At 36.9% G+C, this 24,835-nt stretch overlaps 1 protein-coding gene across 1 annotated transcript in view; it reads right to left on the reverse strand.

The window, feature by feature from the left end:
- The window catches only part of Dpyd (dihydropyrimidine dehydrogenase), an 819,213-nt gene that overhangs the window by 314,366 nt on the left and 480,012 nt on the right, over positions 1–24,835 (reverse strand). The window contains exon 14 of the mRNA XM_040751969.1: positions 17,778–17,942. Coding sequence (XP_040607903.1) covers positions 17,778–17,942 — 165 coding nt within the window. The remainder of the gene's footprint in view (positions 1–17,777; positions 17,943–24,835) is intronic.

Consider the following 24,835-nt stretch of genomic DNA (forward strand, 5'->3'; position numbering starts at 1 on the left):
CAGGGCCTGAAGCTTGTCAGAAAATGCCTTCACCTGCTCTTTAATTGAACTTTGAAATAAGTTCTCACTAGAAAGTTTGAGTGTCTGTGTGTGTGCAAGTGCACATCTCTCTCTCTCTCTTTCTCCCTCTCTCTCTCTCTCTCTCTCTCTCTCTCTCCCGTCTCCCCCGTGTGTGTGTGTGTGTGTGTGTGTGTGTGTGTGTGTGTGTGTGTGTGTGTGCGCGCATGCCTGCACATGAACCAACGAGTTTAGTTAGTGTTGCCTCCAGGAGGGTGGGTGAGATGCTACTTACAGGAAAACAAACAACTTACTTGTGCTACATCCCTGAAGAAAGTGTATCTCTTTCCCCCAGCAGCTTTTAACTTCCTATTGCTCCTCTGGAAGTCCTATGGTCTTAGGAACAGTCTTCTTTTACAACTGCCCACCCCCTGCTCCCGGCATGAATTCTATTGCATTAAATGAATCCTATTCTATTCTATGTTCAAAATGGCACCCACAGAAAAGAGATTTGAGAAAATCCTTTTGAAATTATATTGTCATGAATTTATTTTTTGTCCACTGTCTTTCAAAAAGACATAACCTCTAGAAGGATTTTTCTCAGGGGTATTTTATTTGGAGGATACCCCATTTGCCCTAGAAAGACCTCACTTAATCCTGCTTCTTTGTTTGGTGGACAACCAATTAAGAGCCATAAGAAAGAGTTGGTGAACATAAACTTGGTCTGGTGATAGGGAATATATACTACTTCAGACAGGTGCTTTATAATTTAAATGAGCCAGTGGTATCAAAGGGATGACAGTCTTCTCTCTGTACCGTACCTCTGTACAGAGAAGTGATGAGTCTTCTCTCCTTCCTGATTGGTGTCCATTTAGGTTTATTTATATTTTCATATCTCAGATGGGTTCTTAAAAATCGGATTATCTCCCTTTACCTGATATATAGTGTTTGTTAAGGTGGTAGAAGAAACTCTACTTGCTCCTTGCCTCATAACTATGTACAAAAGTCTTGGCTGCATTTCAAGGTCAAAGCCTACTGTGGAGGAATTAATTAAGAGACTAGGGAACAAATCTGAATCACAGGTATTGGTAGCTGAATTGCTGCATGGACATATACAACTTGGAGTGTTTGAGGTATAGTGATAGTTTGCATAAATAATAATTCTTGATATATATTGTTGCTCATGTTAATTTTTATATTACTTATAATAATTCACTCACGATTGTTATATGCATTGCTTTTGAAGCCTGTAATTGTGTTTATTTCCAATATTAAGATATCTCCTCACACCTTGTAAACCCAGAGCCATATCTAAATTTACAATTTAAATAAATCAGGAACAAAACAGTAAGTAATCATTTTAAGACTGAGTGTTTTAAAGAACACATTATGAAAAAAATTAACATGCGAAAGCAGCACAAAGCTAAATTATTTATTATGGAAAAATTAGTCAATCTAGTTATTCCCCTAAATTTTACATGAATAAAATATTACAGAAAATTTCCTTTTGGGTGATCAGTATATAGATCAGAAACTCCCCAAAGAAACTGTATTAATAAAGTTAACTCATTCTTTATTAATGCCCTAGGCATTTTAGCAACATGCAAAGTGAAATATCCACCTGAAAAATGACTTTAATGATAAGTTATTTCTTTGCCTTATGTACATAATGGAAAATTAGTTCAGGAAGAAAATCTCAAAGGGGCAAAAAATAGCCAACTGTGAAATTTGCAAATACTTTCTTGGATTGGGTACAAATGTTATCCAGGCCAATACCAGAGATAAATTCTTTCTATCCTATTTACAATCCGATCTTGATTAGTTAAGAGCTCATTTTCCAGTTTGTGAATTATCTAGGTCCTTCGGTCTTCTCTTCCCTCTGGCTGATTACCTCCCATTTCTCTGCTCATTAGCATCTCTACCCAAAAGGGGAGGAGTCCAGGTAAAAAGCGGAGATCATATAATGGCAGTCCTAAATACTCTGATGCTTGTTAAAAAATAACTAATAATTATCTTCCAATTGGCAGCATGCATACACAAAGCTTTACCCTTCTGTATAAAAACTCAGTCAAGACATAGCACGAGGACAGATTTGTGCGATCAGATCTCTTAAAATGTCAAAATCCTGGCACTTACAACTTAAGCAATATCTTAAAAAAGTGTTTATCTTCACCTGGGTATCAGTTTCTTATCACGCACTAGGGGTGACAGTCTTACTCTCCTCACTCACTACGTTATTGATAAATGTATGGAAAGAAATACAGACTCCAGAGGAAGTTGATAAGTGGCTCTATGAAGCTGGTATACATTACCAGTCCTTGGATTTGTATATAAAATTTCCTTTGTCACTTAATTTTCTTTTTTTACCTCCATGAACATTAGTTTTTTTATTTTTATTTTTAAATTTAAATTTAAATTAGAAACAAGGTTGCTTCACATGTCAATCCCATGTCCCTCTCCCTTTCCCTCCCTTCTTCCCACACCCTCCCACCAATCCCCCCATAACCTTCCTTTCCCCAGGGAGGATTAGACCCTCCATGGGGTGTCCAAAGTCTGTCATTTCATCCAGGGCAGGATGTAGACTCTCCCCCAAGAGTCCATGGTGAGAGTCCATCTCTCATTGTGGGATGGGCACCCAAAGCCCATTTCTTAAATCAAGGTTTGCTTTCTGGAAAGAGTCATTGCCTGTGTACCATTTTTTATTTATATATTTTTCTATTAAACTTCTCTGTTGATAAAATGAACAGTAAAATGGCTGAAAAAACCAGTAAAATTCAGTGTTGTATTTCCTGGTAGATTTGGCTTCCTGATGCTTTCCCACCTCCTGTGGATACTAAGAGGATTCCAAAGTAATTGGACTTTGTATATATTCCTTCCAAAATGTTTCTCATTATAATGTGAACTATTGTTATAATTTTGCTTCTTTAAATGGAAACAGAACCCACAGGTAGAATTTTGAGTCAAACGACAGTTCATTGTACATATTTAACTCTTCTATCAAAGTTGCCATTGTTTGTGATATTTGTCACCCTGGCCAAACACTAAATCAGTAGTCAAATGTGTCCCAAGTCCAGGGTCCATTTATGTGTTTTATAGTGACCTGGATCAAGCCTGCAAGTCACAGGCACAGACTTGCATCTGATAAGTGGAAACAATTACCTGTCTATACAAATGGGTTTAAATGCAAAGGTTATTAAAATAAAGTTTTGGGTACCTTTAAAATAGTGATTCATTAATGTTTTAAAATTATTCTAAAAGGATTTCAAGTAAATGTCTTAAAGAGGAGGAATATGAAGTTAGTTCCTCGTGAAAACAAAATCATTGAAGGATATTTCTTGTGAGTACAAAGTAAAAGAATGAAAAAGCTATTGATGCAAAAGAAGAGAGACTGTATCCACAACCTCACCCATAAGAAAAGGAAAGCAAAGGAAGAAGGAAGGGAAGGAAGGAGGAAAAAGGAAAGGAAGCGAGGAAAGGAGAGAGGAGGAAAATGATTTATGAGAGAGCACATAAATGCAGGATCGCTGGTTAGCTGGTAACCTTGAGCTTGCCTCCTCAATTTCAACTCCAGAAAACCAAGGGGTGCACATTCTAAATAAAACTAACAGATTAAATTACCTTAGAGTCTAAGAAAAGATACATTTTAGAGACTTAACAGAGAAGTAGAGAGGTAACTGCCAAAAGTTTTACATCCTCCTCCTCCTCTTCCCTGATATCCCTATGCCTTTGAAGAAGGTATCAGAATTGAGTCCTCCAAAAATTAAAGCATAAAGATGACCAGATTGATATTAAAGGAAGTGAACCCACTGAACACACTTCTTGGCTTTCTTTAGTTGTGACCTTGATCTGCATTTGTTCACATGTAGATCTGGCCCCTTTCATGAATTCTTTCAGATAAAGGAAGAAACTGAATTCTTTGCATCTCCCCAATCCTCTGGGTTTCTTTCTAGTTATTCAACATGCGTAGTGACATGCATCCAAATCAGAGAGACGCTATTCTTACCCAAAGGCAGGCTGATTACAAAAAGACAGGGAATTTGCAAAAGCCTGTATTGTAACCAGTTAATGATTGTATAATGACTGCTTTAAAGGGTTTGATAGATTGCTCTTAAGGATTTTTCTCTTACTGAATGACATGAACCATCAACGTTTTAGTCTCTCACAAAGCCAAATCTTAGAAACTCAACCAAAATGCCTTACAGTTCTTCATACTATATGAGGTCAGCTTTTTCTCACTTCCTGTGAGTTCCTCCAAGTGAGGATGCTGACAATGGAATATAACTTCATAGATTAATCTGAGGTACACAGGGTATCCTGGAAGCTGGGCTTAGGAGATATATAGCTGAGTGTTTGAGTTTGACCCAATTGGAAATGAATCCTAAGACATATCTCATCCAAAGTACTATTATGAATTTGTAGAGAATCTATTTTTAAATTGACTTTGTGAAAATACACTCCTATCTACTTAGGGCAGCACTATTCTCAGAGCTGGGCTCCTCGGCTTTATAAACTGAAAAAAGTGAGCCAAGCATAATCTTTGTCATTTTCTGGTTCCTAAATGTGGATGCAGCATGACCAGCTGTTTCAGTTTCCTGATTCCTTGACAGCCATAATGATGAACTCCAGATATGAGCTGTGAGCTAAAATAAACACTTTCTCCCTTGAGCTGCTTCTGCCATGGTATTTTGTCATATCAAAAGGAAAAAGAAACATGAAGACTATGACAGGTGTAATTTTTTTTAGTATATGTAGCGGAGTTACCTATCTTATTTCTATGTTAGAAATCCACATCTCTTTTGTTTTTATTTTAATTATTAATTCTCATGAGTCTTGCTAAAGTTTTATTCATTTTGTTCTGTTCAAACCAGGTTTCCTTCAATTTTTCTATATTCTTTTCACCTTTTCTCCCACCATCACTCATCTTTAGCCTATCCGTTACTTACTTTAAACTTAAGTAACTTTCTCTCCTAATTTTCAAAGGTAGAATTTGAGGTCATCAATTCAATACTTTCCCGAATTTATCACTCATGCATTTATGCATTTGGTAGTATAGTTTTCTTCATGAGTAATACGTGTATGGCATACAACAAAGTTAGGCATATTTTAATTTTCATTTACTTCAAAATAGTTTCCAATTTCATTTTTTCTTCATACAAGAGTTAAGAGTGCATTATTTGCTTTTAACTATTTGAGTATTTTCCGAAAAATACTTTTGTTTCAATTGTGAATTGGATTATTTTTTGTCATCAGAATATATACTTCATATGACTTCAGTTATTCTAAAAGCATTAGGACTTCTTCCATGGACTAGAATTTGGCCCATCTTTCTGAATTCTTTGACCATATTTAAAAAAATAAACAAAAAAGTGTTTTATTGATGCTGAGTGGTATGTTCCAATACTGTCATTTAGATAGGTTGATTGATAGTGTTTGTCAAATGATAGTTTCATTCTATTAACTACTGATATTAAGGTAATAGATATGGAAATATAATTACAGGCTTTGCCTTTGCTCCTGAAAGCTATATTGGCTTTTCTTTATGCTTCCTTCAGCTATGTTATTACATATATAAGCAGTGCTATTATGGCCTGTTATGTATAAACTGATCCTCTACCAAGACAACATGATTTTTTTCCTTGGCTTGGTTCTGGTAATATGCTTGCTTTGGCATCTATTTTATCAATTGTTAATGAAATATTTTTTATTGAAGTTGACATGGATTATCATTCCAATGCTTTTGATATAAATAGTATTTGAGTTTTATACTTTAAATGCAGTTGGGTCTTGCTCTTATATCTAGTCTTAAATCTCTGCTTTTTAATTGAGGTGTTTAGGCTGTTTGTGTTTCCAAGGTGACACTGAATAATCAGGCTTCACTCTATCGACTTGCTTTAAACTTTTCTCCCACTTCCTCCTATGCCACTCAACTCCTTTCCTTCTTCATATGTCTTAAATGATTATATATTGATTTTACTTTTAGGTAGAGTCTCCCATTAAAGCTCAGACTGTCTGTAACTCACTGTGTATCCTAAGCTGTCTTCAACCTCCCAGTAATCCCCCTGACCCAGCTTTTCCTGTGTTGAGGTCTTAGGCATTAGCCACCATATTATCTTTTCCTTTTTTGCAGCCTTCTTTTGTAATGAGTGCATCATTTTAGGTCTACTGTTAGCTTTTTATCTGTAATTTGTTGGGGAAGTCTTATGTCAATAAAGCACTGTTGGGCCAATAGGAATCTAGATAGGTGGGACTAGGAGTCCAGGAGGACTCTGGGAAGGAGAAACACAAGAGAGTGGAGATGTAACGCCATGGGGGTAGGAAGCCCGGAACTATTCTCCGGTAAGAGACATACTTAGATTAACAATTATGGGATAAATACTTAAGTCAGAGCTAGCCAGTAAGAAACAAGCAAGGCCCTCCTGTGTGTTTATTTGGGACTGATGCTCTAGAACCAGGCTGGCAGGAAGGCTTCTCTCAAAGGAAAAAGCTTCCCTTTACATAATGGTGATCAGGAGTGGGATGATGAATTTCCACGTAGAATGACAAAAGCTTTAAAGGAATTTTAGAAACAGAAGAATGGAGAGAAGCACAGATTTTTGATAGCAGCATTTTTCTCAGGTGGTCTCTGTTTTGCTAGCGACAAGCCGAGATTCACAATGCTTGCTTACTGGAGTCTTCCTGACTCGGCGTAAAAAGAAAAAAAAAACCAGCAAGGTTGTTTAAAGAGATGCTAACGATTGAAAAGTGTGTACGTACAGCTGGAAGTGGCAGCTTTTGCTGGATGTCAGCATGGACTGAGGCGGTAAGCTGGAATCAAGCTTACGCTCGCCATCTTGGAAACAGCAGTTTAAACAGCCGCGGTTTTAACAGATAAGACACGTGGCCAGAAAAACATAAAGATTTACAGTAAAGTCAGACTTAGATGAAGAAAAACCTCTAAAGGTTTACAGTGTGTTTAAAAATATGGCCGGGGCAACCTATGGGGCCCTGAGCTGTGGATCAGTGTCTATCCCTGGAATACAAACAGTCATCGTGTGCCTATAGCACAAAGAGGGATGCTCTCTCAGCCTGGACTCTTAGGGGGAGTGCCTGGACCCTACCCAGAGTGAAATGACAGACTCTAGATATCCCCTCTGTGGAAGGATTTGGCAATAGGGTGGGAGGGTGGGGGTAAAGGGGAGTGCAGGAGGAGGGGAGGGAGAGGGAACTGGAATTGACATGTAAAACAAGCTATTTAAAATTAAAATAAAAAATGATAAAAAAATATACATAAGATTGAGGAAAAAAAAAAAAAAGGCCCGGCTGTGGTGGCACCACTGGAAGGAATTACAGCAGAGGCACAGGCAGGCGGATTTCCAAAGAGAAACCCTGTCTCAGAGAAAAATAAATAAAAGTAAAATAAATTAAGTAATAATAGATAAATAAATAAGCCACGTAAAGATGGAAAATACACAGAGATTCTGGATTCTGTACGCTATTGTGTTTTTCAGTTTTTTCATTGCTAAGAAAGGAACAACTGCTAAAGTACACTTGATTATAAATGCTGCTGAATTAATTCAACTTATATCTTTTAAAAATGCCTTGACTTCAAAATTTAAGTATAAGGATATGTTACTCAGAAAAGGAGTTTTAGTTTATGTTTCCACAGAAAATGAAAAGCTGAGGATTCCTTCCAAGCTTCTGTGGTTTGACGAACCAAGATCCCCGGAAGCAGTGGACCAGATGTTTCAACAACTGAAACAGCTAAGATGATGCAGCTTTACAGACCACGAAAATAAGGACTTATACAGGTTTCTGAGTTTTGTCATGATCCCCATGGTATAAACAGCGCCCACTTCCAGCACGAAGTAGTTTAGAACGAGCAACGTCCTAATTCTGATCTTGTTTATAAACCTTTGTTTTCATTTAAATGGGATTGTTTATAATTGGTTAATGATCACAACCAATCTCTTCTTAAAGGAAAAAGGGGATTACGGTATGGAAATGAATACTTTGTGTTGGTATGGTTTTTCATTTATTGATACAAATTCAAGGTCAATTGTATGATATGTATATTTCTCCTCTTGATTAAGTATTGTGCTTATACTGATCTTTTAAAACAAAATGCATAATTGAATACAGACTATAGACAGTTACTTATAATAGAATTTATAGTTAGGTAAGTTAGGTTTTCTAGATATACAAAAATATATTTGAGATAGATAAACAGTCTTCAAACCTCTCAAAGACCTTCAGAAAATGGCGTTTAAAATGGTTAAGGGTTTTTCTTGACAATGAGAAATGTCTGCTCCTGGCAGCACCAATTACATCTGAGAGGAAGATGGGCATCGAAGAAACTTGTTATGGAGTTTGCTTTCAACATGGCAAGATTAGCCATTAGGGCAAGAAACTGCTCTTGCCTAGACTGTTTGACTGTTGCTTGTATAAACTGGACATGCAGGACCCACAGGAAAGTGACTGCTGAACTCAGTCTTACAAGGTTCCTGCTTCATGGAAGAGTCTAAGAGACTTTCTGCAGGACACAGAAAAATGACTGATAGACTGTCAATGCAGATGGAGAGTTTTGAAATTTCCTACTTTGCTGAGAAGTCTTCTGGATACATTGTGGCCTATGGGCTGAAGATGGATGCCCCAACATTACACAGGAACTTTGGGTGACTGTCCATGCAGTAAGATGTCTCTGTCAATCCTAGTGTTTATATATTATCCTTCTGTGGTCTTTGATGGAGTTGAAGACAGATAGTTGTGATTATAGTTTTCCTTAGTTATGATGGAGGATGAGCTACATTTGGAACTTTGGACTCACAAGAATGGGATGGATGATATTTTCTTTAAATCTTGCTAAAATATTGTAACTATGTTCTTATTTGATAACTGTTCTGTTATATACAATTTGACTGTGTTAAAGTTAAGACCTTTCTTTTTGTTTAAACAGAAAAGAGGAGATGTTGGGGAAGTCTTATGTCAATAAAGCACTGTTGGGCCAATAGGAATCTAGGTGGGACTAGGAGTCCAGGAGGACTCTGGGAAGGAGAAACACAAGAGAGTGGAGATGTAACGCCATGTGGTAGGAAGCCCGGAACTATTCTCCGGTAAGAGACATACTTAGATTAACAATTATGGGATAAATACTTAAGTCAGAGCTAGCCAGTAAGAAACAAGCAAGGCCCTCCTGTGTGTTTATTTGGGACTAATGCGGCTCTAGAACCAGGCTGGTGGGAAGGCTTCTCTCACAAGGAAAAAGCTTCTCTTTACAATAATTCTTTTTATTTATTTTTATTTAAATTAGAAACAAACTAGCTTCACATGTGAATCCCAGCTTCCTCTCCCTCCCCTCCTCCACAACCCCCCACCAACAACACCCCATCCCTTCTCCCCTCCCCAGGGGATCTCCAGAGTCTATCATATCATCCTGGGCAGGATCTAGGCCCTCTCCCATGTGTCCAGGCTGAGAGAGTATATCCTGCGTGTGGAATGGGCTTCCCAAGTCCATTAGTATGCCAGGGATAAATACCGATCTACCATCCAAGGCCACATAGATTGCTGAGGCCTCCTCACTTGATGGGGAAGTCCTGTGTTTGTGTCAATAAAGCATTGTTGGCCAATAGGGAAGCAAGATAGCTGGGAGTCGAGGAGGATTCTGGGAAAGAGAGACACAGAGAGTCACGATGTAACCTCCAGAGGACTAAGAGGTCCAGACGTTTTCTCTGGTAAGAAAAATACTTAGATTAACAATTATGGGTTAAATACTTAAGTCAGAGATAGCCAGTAAGAAACCAAGCAAATGGCCAACAGCTTCATAAATAATATAGTGTCCTGTGAGTTATTTGGGGGTTCAGACAACACAGCAGAGCCCAGGAAGATGCAGGGAAGGCTATACTCTACACTCACTGACACCCAAATTTAGGGGGTATCTGGATCAATCCCATGCTGGCCTCTCAGCTATCAGTCTGGGGTCCATGAGCTCCCCCTTTGTTCAGGTCAGCTGTCTCTGTGGGTTTCACCAACCCAGTCTTGACCTCTTTGCTCATCACTCCTACCACTCTGCAACTGGGTTCTAGGAGTTCAGTTCAGTGTTTAGCTGTGGGTGTCTGCCTCTGCTATCTGTAATTCTTGATCTCTATTTCCCTGTCACTCTCTCCCTCCATCTTTCCACGTATTCTCTCATTTTTCATTTCAGTGTCTTGTCTTTAAGTTTGCTATTCTTTTGATATGCCTAGTAAGTTGTTTGTGACTTCCATCATATTTCTTATCCAATTCACAGCAGTTTTATATATTAAATCTTTTATCTCCGTTCTATTTCTTAGCCTTGGCCATTTGTAATATAGTTTTAATAATAATCCTGTCTTGTCAGTTCTGAGATAGTTTATATCAATTAGTTTCTCTTTGATTATAACTAACATTTTCTTATTTCTTACATAACAAGTGAATTTTATTGGCTATGGGTAACTGTGAATTTTATCCTGCTTGGACTGGATATTTCTATATTCCTTAAACGTTTCCAAGTTTTTCTTTAAGTTGATAATTTCAGTTGATGGCTAATAACTCTGAAATGCTCAGTTGGGACCCTCTCTTATGTTCTCACCAATGGTTTCCATTGATGGGGCTTTACAATTTGTTGCTATTATCAATTCTATGGAAGTAAGCAAACAAAGATCCCTTGTTGTTTACTCCACTCAAGACAGTTCCTCTCTATAGACTAGTAGACTCACATGCACTACCAGTTTTAGATGAATAGCTGCTATGAGACAGAGAATCAGTTTTCTCCAGGAATAAGGACTTTAATAGGTTATCCAATTGTGTGTGTGTGTGTGTCTGTAAGAGAGAGACATTTTTTGCACAGATAGACACAGATATACATACACACATTTAAAGAAGAGGTCATGAATTTGAGAGACAGTGGAATGGTGGGCATGGGAAGGTTTGCAAAGGTAAGAGACAGGTAGGAATGATGTAAATATGGTATTCATTCATATAATCCTCAAAATATTAAAAAGTAGTTAAAATACTGAGATACAGAAAGTCAGAACCAATCATTTAGCCACAAATTAGCTATACTATCCATTCTATTTCATTCATCTCCACTATTTTTTGTGTAATTAAATAGATTTTAATTTTTCTTTTTTTTTGTTTTTGGCTTCTGTGTTTTGACTGGAAATACAACTAACTGACATTCTTTCAGTCTTGCTTTAAAGGGAAGCTTTGTAACCAAATGAGTATATGAGAGGAGCTCAAATGACTACAATGAATGGAATATTAGACAAAAAATTGTGCATGTCACAGGACACAAAATTCTACTTATTTATCTATTTACTTGAGGCAGGGTCTCACTATGTAGCCTAGAGGGCTCAAACTTGTTATCCTCTTGCCTCAGATTCCCCTATGCTAAGATTACAGACATGTGACATCAGGCCTGGCTCGGTCTTTAATTTCTTTTTATATTGATACGTATTTAAAAATACGGTTTTATATAAATTTTGAAAATAATTTTCACTACATATTTTAAGTGATGTAACTTAGCTGTTATCATTGCCTTATCAAAATATCTTGCTGAATCTATCAGCAAATTTACTAGATTGAACTGGGAATAAAAGTTAATTCAAACAGTATTTTATGTAATATTGTACATAGTGGTGAATAACTGCAGTGTGTCAGAATGTCACTCATAGTACCTCAGTCTTTATAATGACCTCTGAGGATAGTGTTCCTATCACACAGATATTGACTAGTGCTGATGGTAATGCTGAATGGTGAGTGAGTGAAAAGGCTGTTTCCATCCTATCCATGCTGACTGTGAGCTCTCTGCCTTTATCAATTATAGGAAAGTCACAACTGAGTCCTGTGGGGATGATAGGGTATGGATTACTTTCCCCTCGATTTCAAAATCCCCACTACTATTTTAATTTACATCTATTTTGCAAACTAGATTGCTTAAAAATCCAATGAGACAGTGATAATAGTTCATCTGAAGTAAGATTCATCCAGAAGTTAGGTAAAAGAGGGAGGCTAAGAAATACCTTATCCCCAGGCATTTATAAATAGCATTAAGAAATCACTATGGTATGAACAAGGGAACCTTTTCCAAGGGACCCACCAGCCTTACCTTTGGCAGCTGCTCAAGTAGTTTCCTAATTTATGACTTTTTAATCAGCTTATATAAATGGGTAGAAACAGAGACTTGACATGCTCAAAAAACTCTGGAGCCAGCAAAGGTGGAATGGAGTAGAGGGACTCTTGAATTTTTGCTTGTGACTATTCCACAACTTTTAATAGTCATTGTTGATCAGACAGCACATTTGGAGTATCATCTGTCCATAAAATTCACTTTTTCTAAATAAGTTGATTGAGTCACAAAAGTGTCCCCCCCTCCAATTACTGAAAGTTAACTACAATTGTTTTTTAAAACAAGGCCTGCTTGTGCTGACTCAGCCTTGTGGAGATTGCAGGAGCACCTACTGAGGATGCTGAGTAACAGGCCTACACAGCAGAATCAAGGAGCATTCTATTTGTTTGACTAGTATCTGCACTCTGACTCCATCTCTGCCGGCCAATATTCGCATTTCAGGATAAAGTATTTAACAGAAGATTTGGTAACTACTCAAACCTAAGTCCAAGTTAATTACTGCCATTATTTTCTGCAGGAGCAGATAAACCACAGAGCAAAAGAACTGGGCTACTAGTGTTTTGAGTAGGGACTACAGCCATAGTAATGACTATCTCATTACAGAGGTTCTTTGTCTGGTCACAATATTTTATTTCTTTTTTGGAAAGTCTGTGTTTGAGAGTGTACATTTGAGGGAGTAGTTAAAGAAAACTTGGAATAATATTGATTCTCATCTTTCATGTGTTATTTTTAGTTCACTAATTATTATTTATGTATATGCCTGAGTGCATTTATGAGCTCCTGTCTTTGCAGTTGCCAGTGGAGCTAGGTGTTAAATCCTCTGGGAGTGAATTTACATATGATTGTGAACCTGTGTGTGTGTGTGTGTGTGTGTGCTGGGAACTGAACCTTGGTCCTCTAGAAAAGCAGTCACTATGCTTTACCACTGAGCTATTTCTCCAGCCCACACAATTTCTTAAGTGACATAAATGCTACCTGCTTTAGTTTGGGTCTCTGTTGCTGTGATAAAATACCACAATCCAAAGTAACTTGAGGGAGGGCAGAGTTAATTTGGTTTGCATTTCCACATCGCACAGTTCATCCCTGTTAGGGCAGGAACTCAAGCAGGAGCCTGGAGGCATGACCATGGAGGGAAGATGCTTACTAGCTTGTATCTCCTACCCCAGGGTTACTCAGCTACAGTTATTATACAACCCAGAAGGACCACCTGCCCAGGGATGGCTCTGCCCACAGTGGGCTGAGTCCTCACACATTAATCATTAATCAAGAAAATGGCTATAGACAAATCTGGGAGAGGAAATTCCTCAAATGATGTTACTTCTTTCCAGATGACTCTAGATTATGTCCACTTGACAAAAAACTAACAAAGCAAAGCAAAGCAGCAACCCCCCCCAAGGTTTAATGGAAATGTTTCTCGTTCTTCTGCTTCACACACTAGCACTGGCCAAGGACAGGAATGCACTAACTTTATTGCTCTTCTTATTTGCATTTCACAAATGTACCAGTATGTAAAGTTCAGTTCCAAATGAAAAGAAAAATATTGTAGTAAATAGTTTTAAAGAGGAAGTTGCATATATCAAGGTGCATACATAATGCTGATTCTGTATGTAACACATCATCCAGTAAGCTTTATTACAAGTATAGACCATTTAGACCCTCTCTCTCTCTCTCTCTCTCTCTCTCTCTCTCTCTCTCTCTCTGTATGTGTGTGTGTGTGTGTGTGTGTGTGTGTGTATACCAAAATTTCTGACATGATTGAACTCAGACAGGAGTGAACGACACTGTTTTCTTCATCTCCCCAGGCGGTTTTTAAATGCAATTGGAATTGAGTTCTTAGTCTATGTCTTAGTTTACGTTCTCCATAATCCTCCCATTTCCAGGTATACAGGGCATGAAAGTGACTAGAGAAACAAAGGGGACTTACAGAAAGGAACACAGGAAAGGTAAGCAAGGACAGGAGGAGGACTGAGGAAAATAGGCTCAATGTATAATATTTACTTTTTAAAAAATTTTAAAAGCAGTGTAATTGTTGAAACTTATGACTATATCGTTTATCTTACTTTTACTTTGTACATGTTTGTTGTATATATGCGTGCACACATATGTGGAGAGCGTATTTACTCATGCAAGGGTGTGTGGAGGGTGGAGGTCCATGCTTTCTAGCTTACTTTTTGAGGAAGAAAGTCTCTGCCTAAACCTAGAAGTCAAAATATCTAGAACAGATGTCCAGTGAGCAACCTAGGATCAGCCTGTCTCCCCCTCATCACCATCATGGCCCCATTGCATGGGTTATACTTATACGTCACAATAAATACCTGGCTTTTTGTGGGAGTGCTGGAATATGAACTCAGGTCCTCATGCTCACAAAGTAATCTATTTACCCAACAATCCACCTCCCCAGATTCACCTATACCCTATTTCAAAGCGTGTTTTGAACATTTCACTTTAACAAAGTCGTGATAACCTTAAGAATTTGGAATCATGCCTTTATTATCTCGAAGAGCAGAGGAGCATAAGTTTTCCTTTGATGGAAGGAGTCTCTGACACACAGAGATTAAGAATTTGCATTTAGAGGCTACTGGCCAGTAGCACCTCCAGGAATGAAGGTAGAGATCAAATTTTTTAGAGTTACTGTGAACTTCACTGTATGCAGTGCTGTTAGCTGAGAAATAGTATCACCAACAATGAAGATGTAGTAATGTAGAGAGAATATTTACATAGCCACTGTCCTTCCACTCTTAATGTCTCTACAAAGCCCTCATCCTTGTCTGGTCTGTCTTTGGCAGCAAATATTCACTGCTAAACATCTGTCTACTCCTAACTTCTAGTTGTCCAGGATGATACAAGACTATGTCTTTCCTTTGCTAAGTCAGTACATGCAGGCAAATCGCGGCATGTATTTTTGTTTTATCTTTGCCTTTTTCTTTTAAGCCTAAAATATGCCTGCTCTTGGCTTTTGTAATGCCAGTGAAAAGATTCACTTTAAACTGATTTCTGTAAGCCCTAATTATACAGTATATTTCATAATAAGCTTTGCAAACTCTCAGCTTACGAACAAAAAGTCTGTTCGCAATAACTTGTCACTACAATGATCCATGTGCCCAATTTAATTCTCAGATAAATAGAAAGGAAAATTTGGGAGCCAAGCAGGTCTAGCTTGAAGGTAGGCTCTATTACATCTTGAGTTCAAGTATCCCTCACATCACCTTCTAGAGCTTCTTACCTTTATGTTCATGATGCTCTCTGTGGCTGTCTCCGCTGGCTCATAAGCAACTGTAGTCTCTCATCTGGAAACCGACCCTAGCTGCAGCTATTAGCTGCCTGAGTCCCCTTAGACAATTTCTTTCTCAGAAAACTTTGGCCTTGCTTAGAAGCTGCCACAGTGGGTTGAATTATCCAATCCCTGTCATTAAAGGTGGCAGCCACGCACTTGAGAATGATGTGGGAAAACTCCAGTGAGAGTGATAATTAAAGTTGGAAGAAGAAGGGTCACCTCCCTTCACTCAGCTCATTGGGTTTGGCATCAGAATAATTCTGAAACAGTGGGGGAGATGTTTCTCTCAGCATGGCAGTATCTGGGTGCACACATGCTCTTTGCATGGGTTCAAATGAGAATGCCACTTTAATTGTGTTTAAAGAGTTATCTTTGGGATGGGAAGTAAAAACAAGTTCTAACAATACAGAAAAGACTAATGAGTAGAATCTAAATGGGGAAAATTGGTGGGGGGATGCCATGCATTATTTTTTCAAACACACAAAAGCATTATAAGAGAAGAATATTGTTGCCAGGGTAATCTAATGTTTAAATGTGTGCCTCTTTTTTTCCCTTGGCTGTGGGATCAGAAAGGCATGGGCTCCAACCCAGATTTCCCCTCCTTGACTGTCATTTCTCAGTGGCCATTATTATCACAACGTATTCCTGCCTCAGAAAAAGCAGACAGTATCATGTGAGTTTAAGAAAGTCACCTTTGGGAATTACTTTCTCAACAAAACTATGTTTGTTCGGTTGTTTGTTTGTTTTCCCCAGGAACATTGATTTCATTTAACACTGAAGCAGTTTTGGGGAAAGTCATATTCATTTCATACTGTTTTATATGTTACGTTAGAAAGTAATACCAAATTTTTAAGAGCAACATGGACAGATACACTGAAGACTAATTTACAGAGGCGTAGGTGGTAAACACAAAATTCAAGTTCAAATTTGAACTTCAGGATAAAGTATATATTTAATGATGAAACAGATCCCTTATTTCTGTGTGCCTCTGATTCCTTCACTATGGGCTCAGGCATGTCACAGTAGCTATTTTATGATGATGTCGAAGGATCCAGAAAGTTTAAAATATAAAGCTTTTATAACAATGTCTGGTCTGGCACAGAGTAAGTGATTTCTTAAGTACCTACCTACCACTGTGATGAAAATGAAATGTTCGGTACCTAGCACAGGAATCGATACTACGGACCTGGTTAGGGTACTCACTAATGTTATTGTTTTTACAGTTGGGTCTCTTGTTCCCAGCTAACTAAGGAAAAGCTTCCTAAAACAAAATAAGGCTCCGTTAAGAAACAAGCATTGGTATCTTTGCGGCAGAGACTTCACTGTATCCCAGTGAACATCAGGTTCCCACCCTGAGGAACCCCTAATGAGCAGATGCTTAAGATTCCTGATGGGTCTCCACAGTTCCCTTCACATCTGAAGGACTGTTGGGAGGAAGGTAAATTATGCCTGTATTTTGGTTCAGGGTAAGAGAGAATGTGGAAGTGGCCAAGCTACCTGAAAGAATACCACTTGATCAGCTGGGCAATACCATTCCTCCTCTGGAAGACTGATTTTTCAGGTTACAGGCAACCATTCATGAATTCCAATGAATACAATAGTATTTAAATATTTAAAAATACATATCACGAGAGCATGTGGCATGCTCTTTCTTTTGTCCCGGTAGAAAAAGCTTTTCTATAACATAAACACACACACCCTGCTGGATACTTCAGGCTCCATTCACCACAGCTCATTGAAAGAATAATAGGAATACAAAAGGGCAGGCATAGGGACAGGGAGTGGGAGAATGCATGAATGATACCAAGAATAACCTCAACTAGACTACTAAAGAGAGAATATTCTTTATTACATGTAAATCTGATTTCACTGAAAAGATTCTGTGGGGTCCCTTAAAAATAAAGCTTTCTACAAAACATAGTGAGTTCATTTAGACTAAGGGCATTAAAATTATTTAGTAAATTATTTCCTACTGAAAAATATAAATAACCTACATAAGATATTCTGTTTCAGTCTTGCTTTATATTTAAAATTATTTATAGCCTGCAATTTCTCCCTAAGGTCATCACCTTCATAAATACCAGTCGCACATGATGAAAACCAACTCAATAAAATGGGTATTTCAGCCCTCTTCCTTCTGCTTATGTAGAGGCATTCTTCCATGCACACAGTGCCCATTTATAACAAAGCCTCACATGGGGAAGGATTTTATGAGTTCTCCAGCTTTCTTTCTTTATCTTTCTATGCATCAGCCAAGCAACTGACAGATTCTTTAATAAAATATATTATACGCATTAATATTTATAAGCCTATGAATTGGATGTTTAAATAAACATTCAGCAACTCATGCCTGTTCTCTTGTTTTAGATGTTAAATCACACTTACATTGTCCGGGAAGTCAGCCTTTAGTTCGGTGACACTGTGACACCAATAAGCAGCTGTTTTCTCACTGATGAGCTCAATGTTGAGGAAGGAGCTTTGTCCAGGGCCGTACATGGGGCCAGAAGTGGTCCCCCGGATGATTCTGGGCGAGACATTTGTCACGATGTCCTAATGAAAGAGAAAACATATTGAGTCTCCGTTCCACAAAGAAAACCTGCGATCTTTATTACATACTCATTTCCATGTGACAATATTTTACCAAGTGTCTTCTCACATTTTTCCAGATGAGATTTTAACATACTTTAAATTCCAGTTGAGCATATGCTATCTCCAAATGAAACAGTAGAGTAAAATATTTGCTAGCCTTTGCTAACATCCTCCAGTTCTAGACTGTACACAGTAGAAAGAAAAACATTTTTAATTAAATAATTTTAAGTCAGTTTGGGGTATACATATTTTTGTTTGTTTGCAGTTAAAAAAATAAATAAACAAAACATTAGAATTCCATGTAGGTCTCTGTAATCTAAGTTGCTCTAATCATTAACTGCAGTAAGAATTAATGTTTAAAGACAAAATGTCTAATTTTCTTAAAATGTTATTTAAATGCAAATCAACTAACAAAAACATATTACTATCTCATTAAACTTTAATACATATTCTAAAAAATTAACTGGATCAAATTACCTGTATATAAGTATAAATATGTATACTTATGCACATAGATACATATATATACCCATATTATTATATGTAATTATATATTTGTGTATATGTGAGTATATGTACTCACATTCAATATGAAGATAAATCCTCATCCCAAGACCGAATGAGGTTATCAATAACTTCCTGATAAATATAAACACTAAAATTAACTTGCTTGTTAAGTGTAATTACCAATCCCTGGCTGCGTCTAAAGCAGTTTTAACAAAGAAGAATAACATTCTTCCATTACTTAAAACTAAAAAGAAACAAAGAAGGAAAAAATGTTTCTTTTGCCAACTTCCAATTAAAATTAATTTTGAATAAAGGTCATTTAGTTAAGGATTTATCAGAATTAGTCTTTTAAGTACCCCTCCTCACCATCTTGTCACTTTTAGTGAGATAACATGAACCCCCATTAGTATATAGCAATTAAGGTCAATTTACATATTTTAATTAAGAACCACCCCATATAAAACAATTAGTGTAATAGGCATACTAACTGGATTTCATAACATTTGGACGTTTTTCCAACTAGATAGACAGGAAACCTTAATTAGCATTAATTAGTGCTGATCTGCATATGTTTGATAAGGCATACCCTTGCCACAAAAGATTATTTATTCCTGAATGTGCCAAATGCTACAGTTGCAGAGGATAAAAGGACTTTTCTTCACATTGCATGTTAATTTCTGTTAATTTACATTCACTTTTACATCCGAATTAGTATATTATAAAATAAATGGTATAAATGTTACAAAAAGCCTCCTTAAATATGTACATTTTAACTTATAGGAATCATGCCAGTTAAATTTTTACTAATTAAGCCATTCCATTCCTATTGTGTTTGTGCACACTATCACCAGCCTCGCTTTGATTTGCTGTTGAAAAACCCTGTTACACAATCATAAACGCTAAAATGACAAATAGAATCACTCCAGAAAACTCTAGCAGACAAATTTCCATCCTGGCAAATGCTTCAGTGTGTATGCAGTATCCCTACAGGTGGCTCTGTGTGCCTCTCCAGGTAGGTGCTATTGTGAAGCCAGGGTCCAAAAAGAAATTTCTGGAAACATTTCCTTTGAATGCTCCTGGTTTTCTTCTCTGTTCCAATTTTCAGGTTTCACACTCTTTCATCTGTGAGGTCCTTTACCCACTATTCTAAATGTTTTCTCTTGGATATACCCAACCTAGATAACAACCTGTTCCTACACAGAGTCATTGGCCACTGAGCTGAACAGGTACTCTACCAAGTAATCAAGGTGAGTCAACATAGAAAGATTGGAAAGGAATCTCTTTAGAGTCTCCTATGCACTAAGAATCAAGAATTAAGTCAGTCTCTCTGTCTCTGTCTCTCTGTCTGTCTCTGTCTCTCTCTCTGTCTCTGTCTCTCTGTCTCTCTCTGTCTCTGTCTCTGTCTCTCTCTCTGCCTGCCACCATGCATCCTACCATGTTGGTCATAGACTCACCCTCTAAAACTATAAGCAAGTCCCCAATTAAATGCTTGATTTTATACATTGCCTTGGTGATGATGTGTCTTCACAGCAATAGAACAGTAACTAAGACTCTGTTGGGACTCTTTCTTCAAACAGTGTAAGTTTTTCATTTTTTTTAAATATAAACAACAATCAAGATTATTTACAATACATTAAATAGCTACTGTGTAGAATTTGTGAACTGTGACTCAGTAACAACAGAACATTTTTAAAAATTGCAAAAGTTAACCAAAGTGACAAAATTATAACAATAACCCAGTAATAGGTCATCAATAAATTTTCTTAGCTAGTTTTTCCCAAATTGAGTTGTCCTTGCAACTAATTTGCCAAAATTTCATCTACAGATTGAGACATTTTAGATTTTTTTAAAGTGACAGATGAATGAAAATGGGGATCCAAAAACTATCCTTGGTTATATGGTTAGATTTAGAGTTTCAATAATTGAGCAATACTTTACTAAAGTTTTTGACCAGGGAAACCCAGAATTTGCGTGTCATTTTGTAAGACAATAATTTAATTTTTAATAGCTAAGGTATAATGGTATTGTTTAGGGGTATTAATAGAATAAACATGGTCAGGAACACTTAGACTAGATACAAGTTCATTCTCTATTAAAAAAAAGATACATTACCAAGACACCAATCTTCAGTGCATTAACAATGTTAAGATTTTTAAAATAGAAGCTTATGAAGGAGGAAGTGTTAGGAGACATCCCTGGGTTATGTGCTAATGGAACCACCATTATAAACCCAAGTGTTAGAGCCCTCTCAGCTATTGAGGCAATGATAGCTGGTTTTCAAATTTAGAAAAGATTTGGATGCTGAACATCCTGATCATATTTGTTTAAGTTCATTAAATTGACTTCTCTGAACCTAAAAAAAAGGATTATACTGTTTTCATGGTTACTCCTGAATAAAGATAATCACAATGGCTTCAAGGATAGAAAAAGAAAACATAGTCATAAAAGACCAGACAGAGAAATAGGGTCCAATGACATTGAACGAAAATGAAAATGAAAATGGTCAGATAGAACCACAGCTGGGTCTGCCACTATGGATATATTTTATAAATGGTGCACAATGAAAATGGCAGCTTACAAAAAAATAAATAATGTTTAGTGATGCACACTGATGTGATAAAACTGTAAACCTAAGTATTGAAAGTGTAGGAGAGGGATTGCCTCTCTGGGTACACAGAGGAAAGCAAATAAATGAGGGCAAAGCAGAGCAAGCCGAACTTACTTAGGAAGAGATGATACCCGACTTGGAGAACAGCAGAAAGAGAAATCCATTCCCTGAGCTGTGTGGTAGTATAATGGCTACGAGTATAACCTGGAGGTTCTGATACGTCATTCTACCTGAAAATACTTAAGTTAAATCTAAGCTATCTTTTTCTTTGTTCAAGAAATGGACACATGTAGACGTGGCTAAACATGAATTTGCTATGTAGCAGAGGCTGACCAAGAGCCTACCCTGTTGCCTCTAACTTCCAAGTGCCAGGACCATGGTCATAAGTCACTACCACCCATTTTATCTTTCATTTTAAATTCCAAGATTCTACTGTGGGCTTTTATTTAACTATTTACTTGTTTTTGCCTAAAAATACTTAAGCTATTTGACTTTATAAATTAAAATTTCAAAAATGGAAAAGCACTACAGGACAAGTCACTTTCTGAAATATGTCATTTTCTAGGCATGTAGGATCCACAGCACATTTTTTCTACAACAAAAGAAAAACATGTTGTAAATCAGTCTAACAGCAATTACATTGTTACATAAAACTCCTCCTGTCTGTCAAGTGTGCTACCCGCCTTAGGAGAAAATCAAGAAAATTCAGCACTGGACCCATCTTAAACAAAACTCTGTCTTTGGAAGAACTCTTTCTTCTCCCACTGTTCATTTTATGAAGAAATATGCAAATGTTTGATTACTTCTAAACATAATTATTAGAAAAATTTCTGATTACTTTGGATAGCAATACAGGTAAGATAAAAATCCCTATTCAATAAACTATTTTTTTCATTTTAATGTCTTATATAAATAGCCTTCAAAATCTGAAATAGTAACTTACTAGGTACAACAGGAATACTTTTGTACATGGAAAACACAGAAAGAATGTTTCTAAGATAGCATATCTTAGAAATGTTAGGTAAATTATCAAGCAGTGGTGCAGTGGTTATTTTAGAAATATATAATAAATAATGCAGGTATGCATAGTACACATCTTTCATATTTATCAAGGGTGATCACCACTTTATTGTCATGCTTGTAAGGATGAAACGACTGAAATTAGTCATTTTTTCCTCAATTGCATTGCCGTTGAACATCATAGCTATGACTACCTCTCAGGTGTACTTATGAGATGAGAATAATAATATTAATAATTATTAATACATGATGTATGTAACATTGACTAGAATTTATTTTGTGGGAAAAATTAATTTGAACATGTTAAGTAATGAAAACTGGAGTGCAATATATTTGCTTTAAGATAAAGGAGTATTTAAGAATATAAGGAAACAGCCATACCTCAGGAAAAATTTCTCCCTTCTAATTGCTTCAATTTTCATATCCCCTCTTCTCTCTGTCTCTGTTTGTCTCTCCCTGCCCCCTCTTCTCTCTTCAGCTCTCTCTTCTCCTTGAACCCCATTTCTCTTCCCTTCCCTAACTATTTTCTTCCCCCAGAAGATATCTTCTGTCTTAGTGTACATGGTGACACAGGATGGTCTCTCTGGCTCAGTAAACATGGTGGACACAGAATGGGCTCTTTGCCTCAGTGAACACGGTGGACGCAGGATTGCCTCTGAGTTTATAGGGTACAGGTATAACTTCTCCCCTAAACATGAAACCCTTTATTCCAAACATTAACTCTTATGCTCAGAAAGAGTTAACTTGAATTGGCTATTTTTCTTTTGCTTGGTTGCCATCTCCTGCCAAGCAGAATTAATTAAGGTTCATGTAGATGCTCAGATAAATGAATATAGAGAAACTGAGGAATGTGCAAATGATGTGAGAGGATTATCTAAACTCAAATAAAAAATTTATCATACAGAATATAGGTAACTGAGAAAATGGATATAAAAGAATCAAAATTTTTACCTAGTAAAATGTAAATTATTCATAGTCTCTTGTCCACTGTGGTCATCTATATCCTATTTTTGGTGGCAAACACTTTGCAATATCAAAATCCTAAGAACACTTGAAGTACTTTCAGACTTCATACTAAACTGGGAACTTGAGATTCACATGTGTCTTGAGCAGAGGTTGAAACACCACGGTGGATTCAGTCTCTGGTTTGGGCTGGCTGAATGAACAGACGGGGTTCATAAGTAAGAGATAGTGTATGTAACGGACAATGAAAATGAAAACTGGAGAATCTGACAGTGCCTCAACAGGGGAGTAATGAATGGAAAGTGATGACATTCAATGTTTATTAGATAGCTACAATTTGAAGCACCATATCTTTATATTTACCTGGCCAAATGTACTCTTATTAATCAGCTTAAAGAGTGGGTATCTTACATTATAGAAATGCAAATACATTGTAGAATTAAAGTATCATATGCTCATGTAGCATTTTATCTTTCCTCTTTTCATCAAATATATATATGTGTGTGTTTATATATGTATGTCTATACATATATGAGTTTGCAGTTGTCACTATGAAGTAAAATGGCTTGTCTTTTGCTCTTTGACCTCATCTTTTAATCTGGGTAATCACTTTTAAATAACAGAGATGCTTTGGTGTAATAAGTGAAGTAAAACAGCCACAGTTGCTATTCAGAGTGACAAATAGATATTAATTAATCAACTTGTCAGATTCAGAAATAGTAGTGAGAGTTTAGTTGTGTGCTTACTGTTACTAACGTGAGGGCAACCGCTAGGGACGCAATCAGCAACGAGGATGGGAGATGCCATGGACATGGGAAAGGTTGCAGAGAGCAGCTAACGACTGTTTTAATAAGTTCGAACTTTTTCTGCAGGCTTAGAGACTCCATTGTGTTTTGTCTTCTATGCAAGTTATTAATACCCGTGGCTCACAGCAGCTGTGCATTCGCAGAGATAAGTTTCACATGAAACAGATGAAGAATTTTTTTCAGGGCTGATATCAGATGGATTAGAACGTGATTAATCAACAGACAGGCTGATTAAATTATTGGGTTCACTGTTCAGATAAGAGGTTTTTGGATACACTCTGCCAAACTATAATTAAGTTAGAAATTTCTGTTGGCCTGCTTTAAAGGTGATCACGTGGTATACTTTGAAGAAATCTTTTATGGCCCAGAAGAGCAGCTGTGGAGGGTTAGGCATGAGTCAGTTCTTATAATTATAAATTACTTTCAAGTATTACAGCAGAATTTTCATTGAAAATCATAAATATATTCCAATATCTTTTTATGAAATTTGTATAAACCTGGTTCTACTCTAGAAGCTACTACAAATGAAATGGCTATTTGTCAAGGGACTATATTAAAGGATCAGCAAGGATGCTAGGTTTTCATATACATGGTTAAGAAGATAGCAAGACAAATTTCATGAAATATTTCAAATAAAAATAATGGGACTTTTTAAAAGCACACAATGTAAATGCTAAAATATGGTAGTTTCTGAGGTATCAGAAAAGAAACAAACAAAAACCCAAAGTAGAGCTCTTAGAATACAAAGCAGCTACATGCTTCTGCTTTCCCTCAGGTCTTTTATCGATCCGTGATTGTCTCCAGACTGAGTTCTGATGGTTTATGAACATCTGAGAAAGTCAGGGACAAGAACCCTGTGTGGCAGTAGGTGCATTAGAAATCTTCTAAAACAGGAACAACAAAACTGATACTGTCTACTTGTTTACTAGAAAAGGACTGGGAATCTCTAG

This window comes from Mesocricetus auratus, unplaced genomic scaffold (assembly GCF_017639785.1).
Source record: "Mesocricetus auratus isolate SY011 unplaced genomic scaffold, BCM_Maur_2.0 Super-Scaffold_100009, whole genome shotgun sequence".
NCBI classification, from domain to species: Eukaryota; Metazoa; Chordata; class Mammalia; order Rodentia; family Cricetidae; genus Mesocricetus; species Mesocricetus auratus.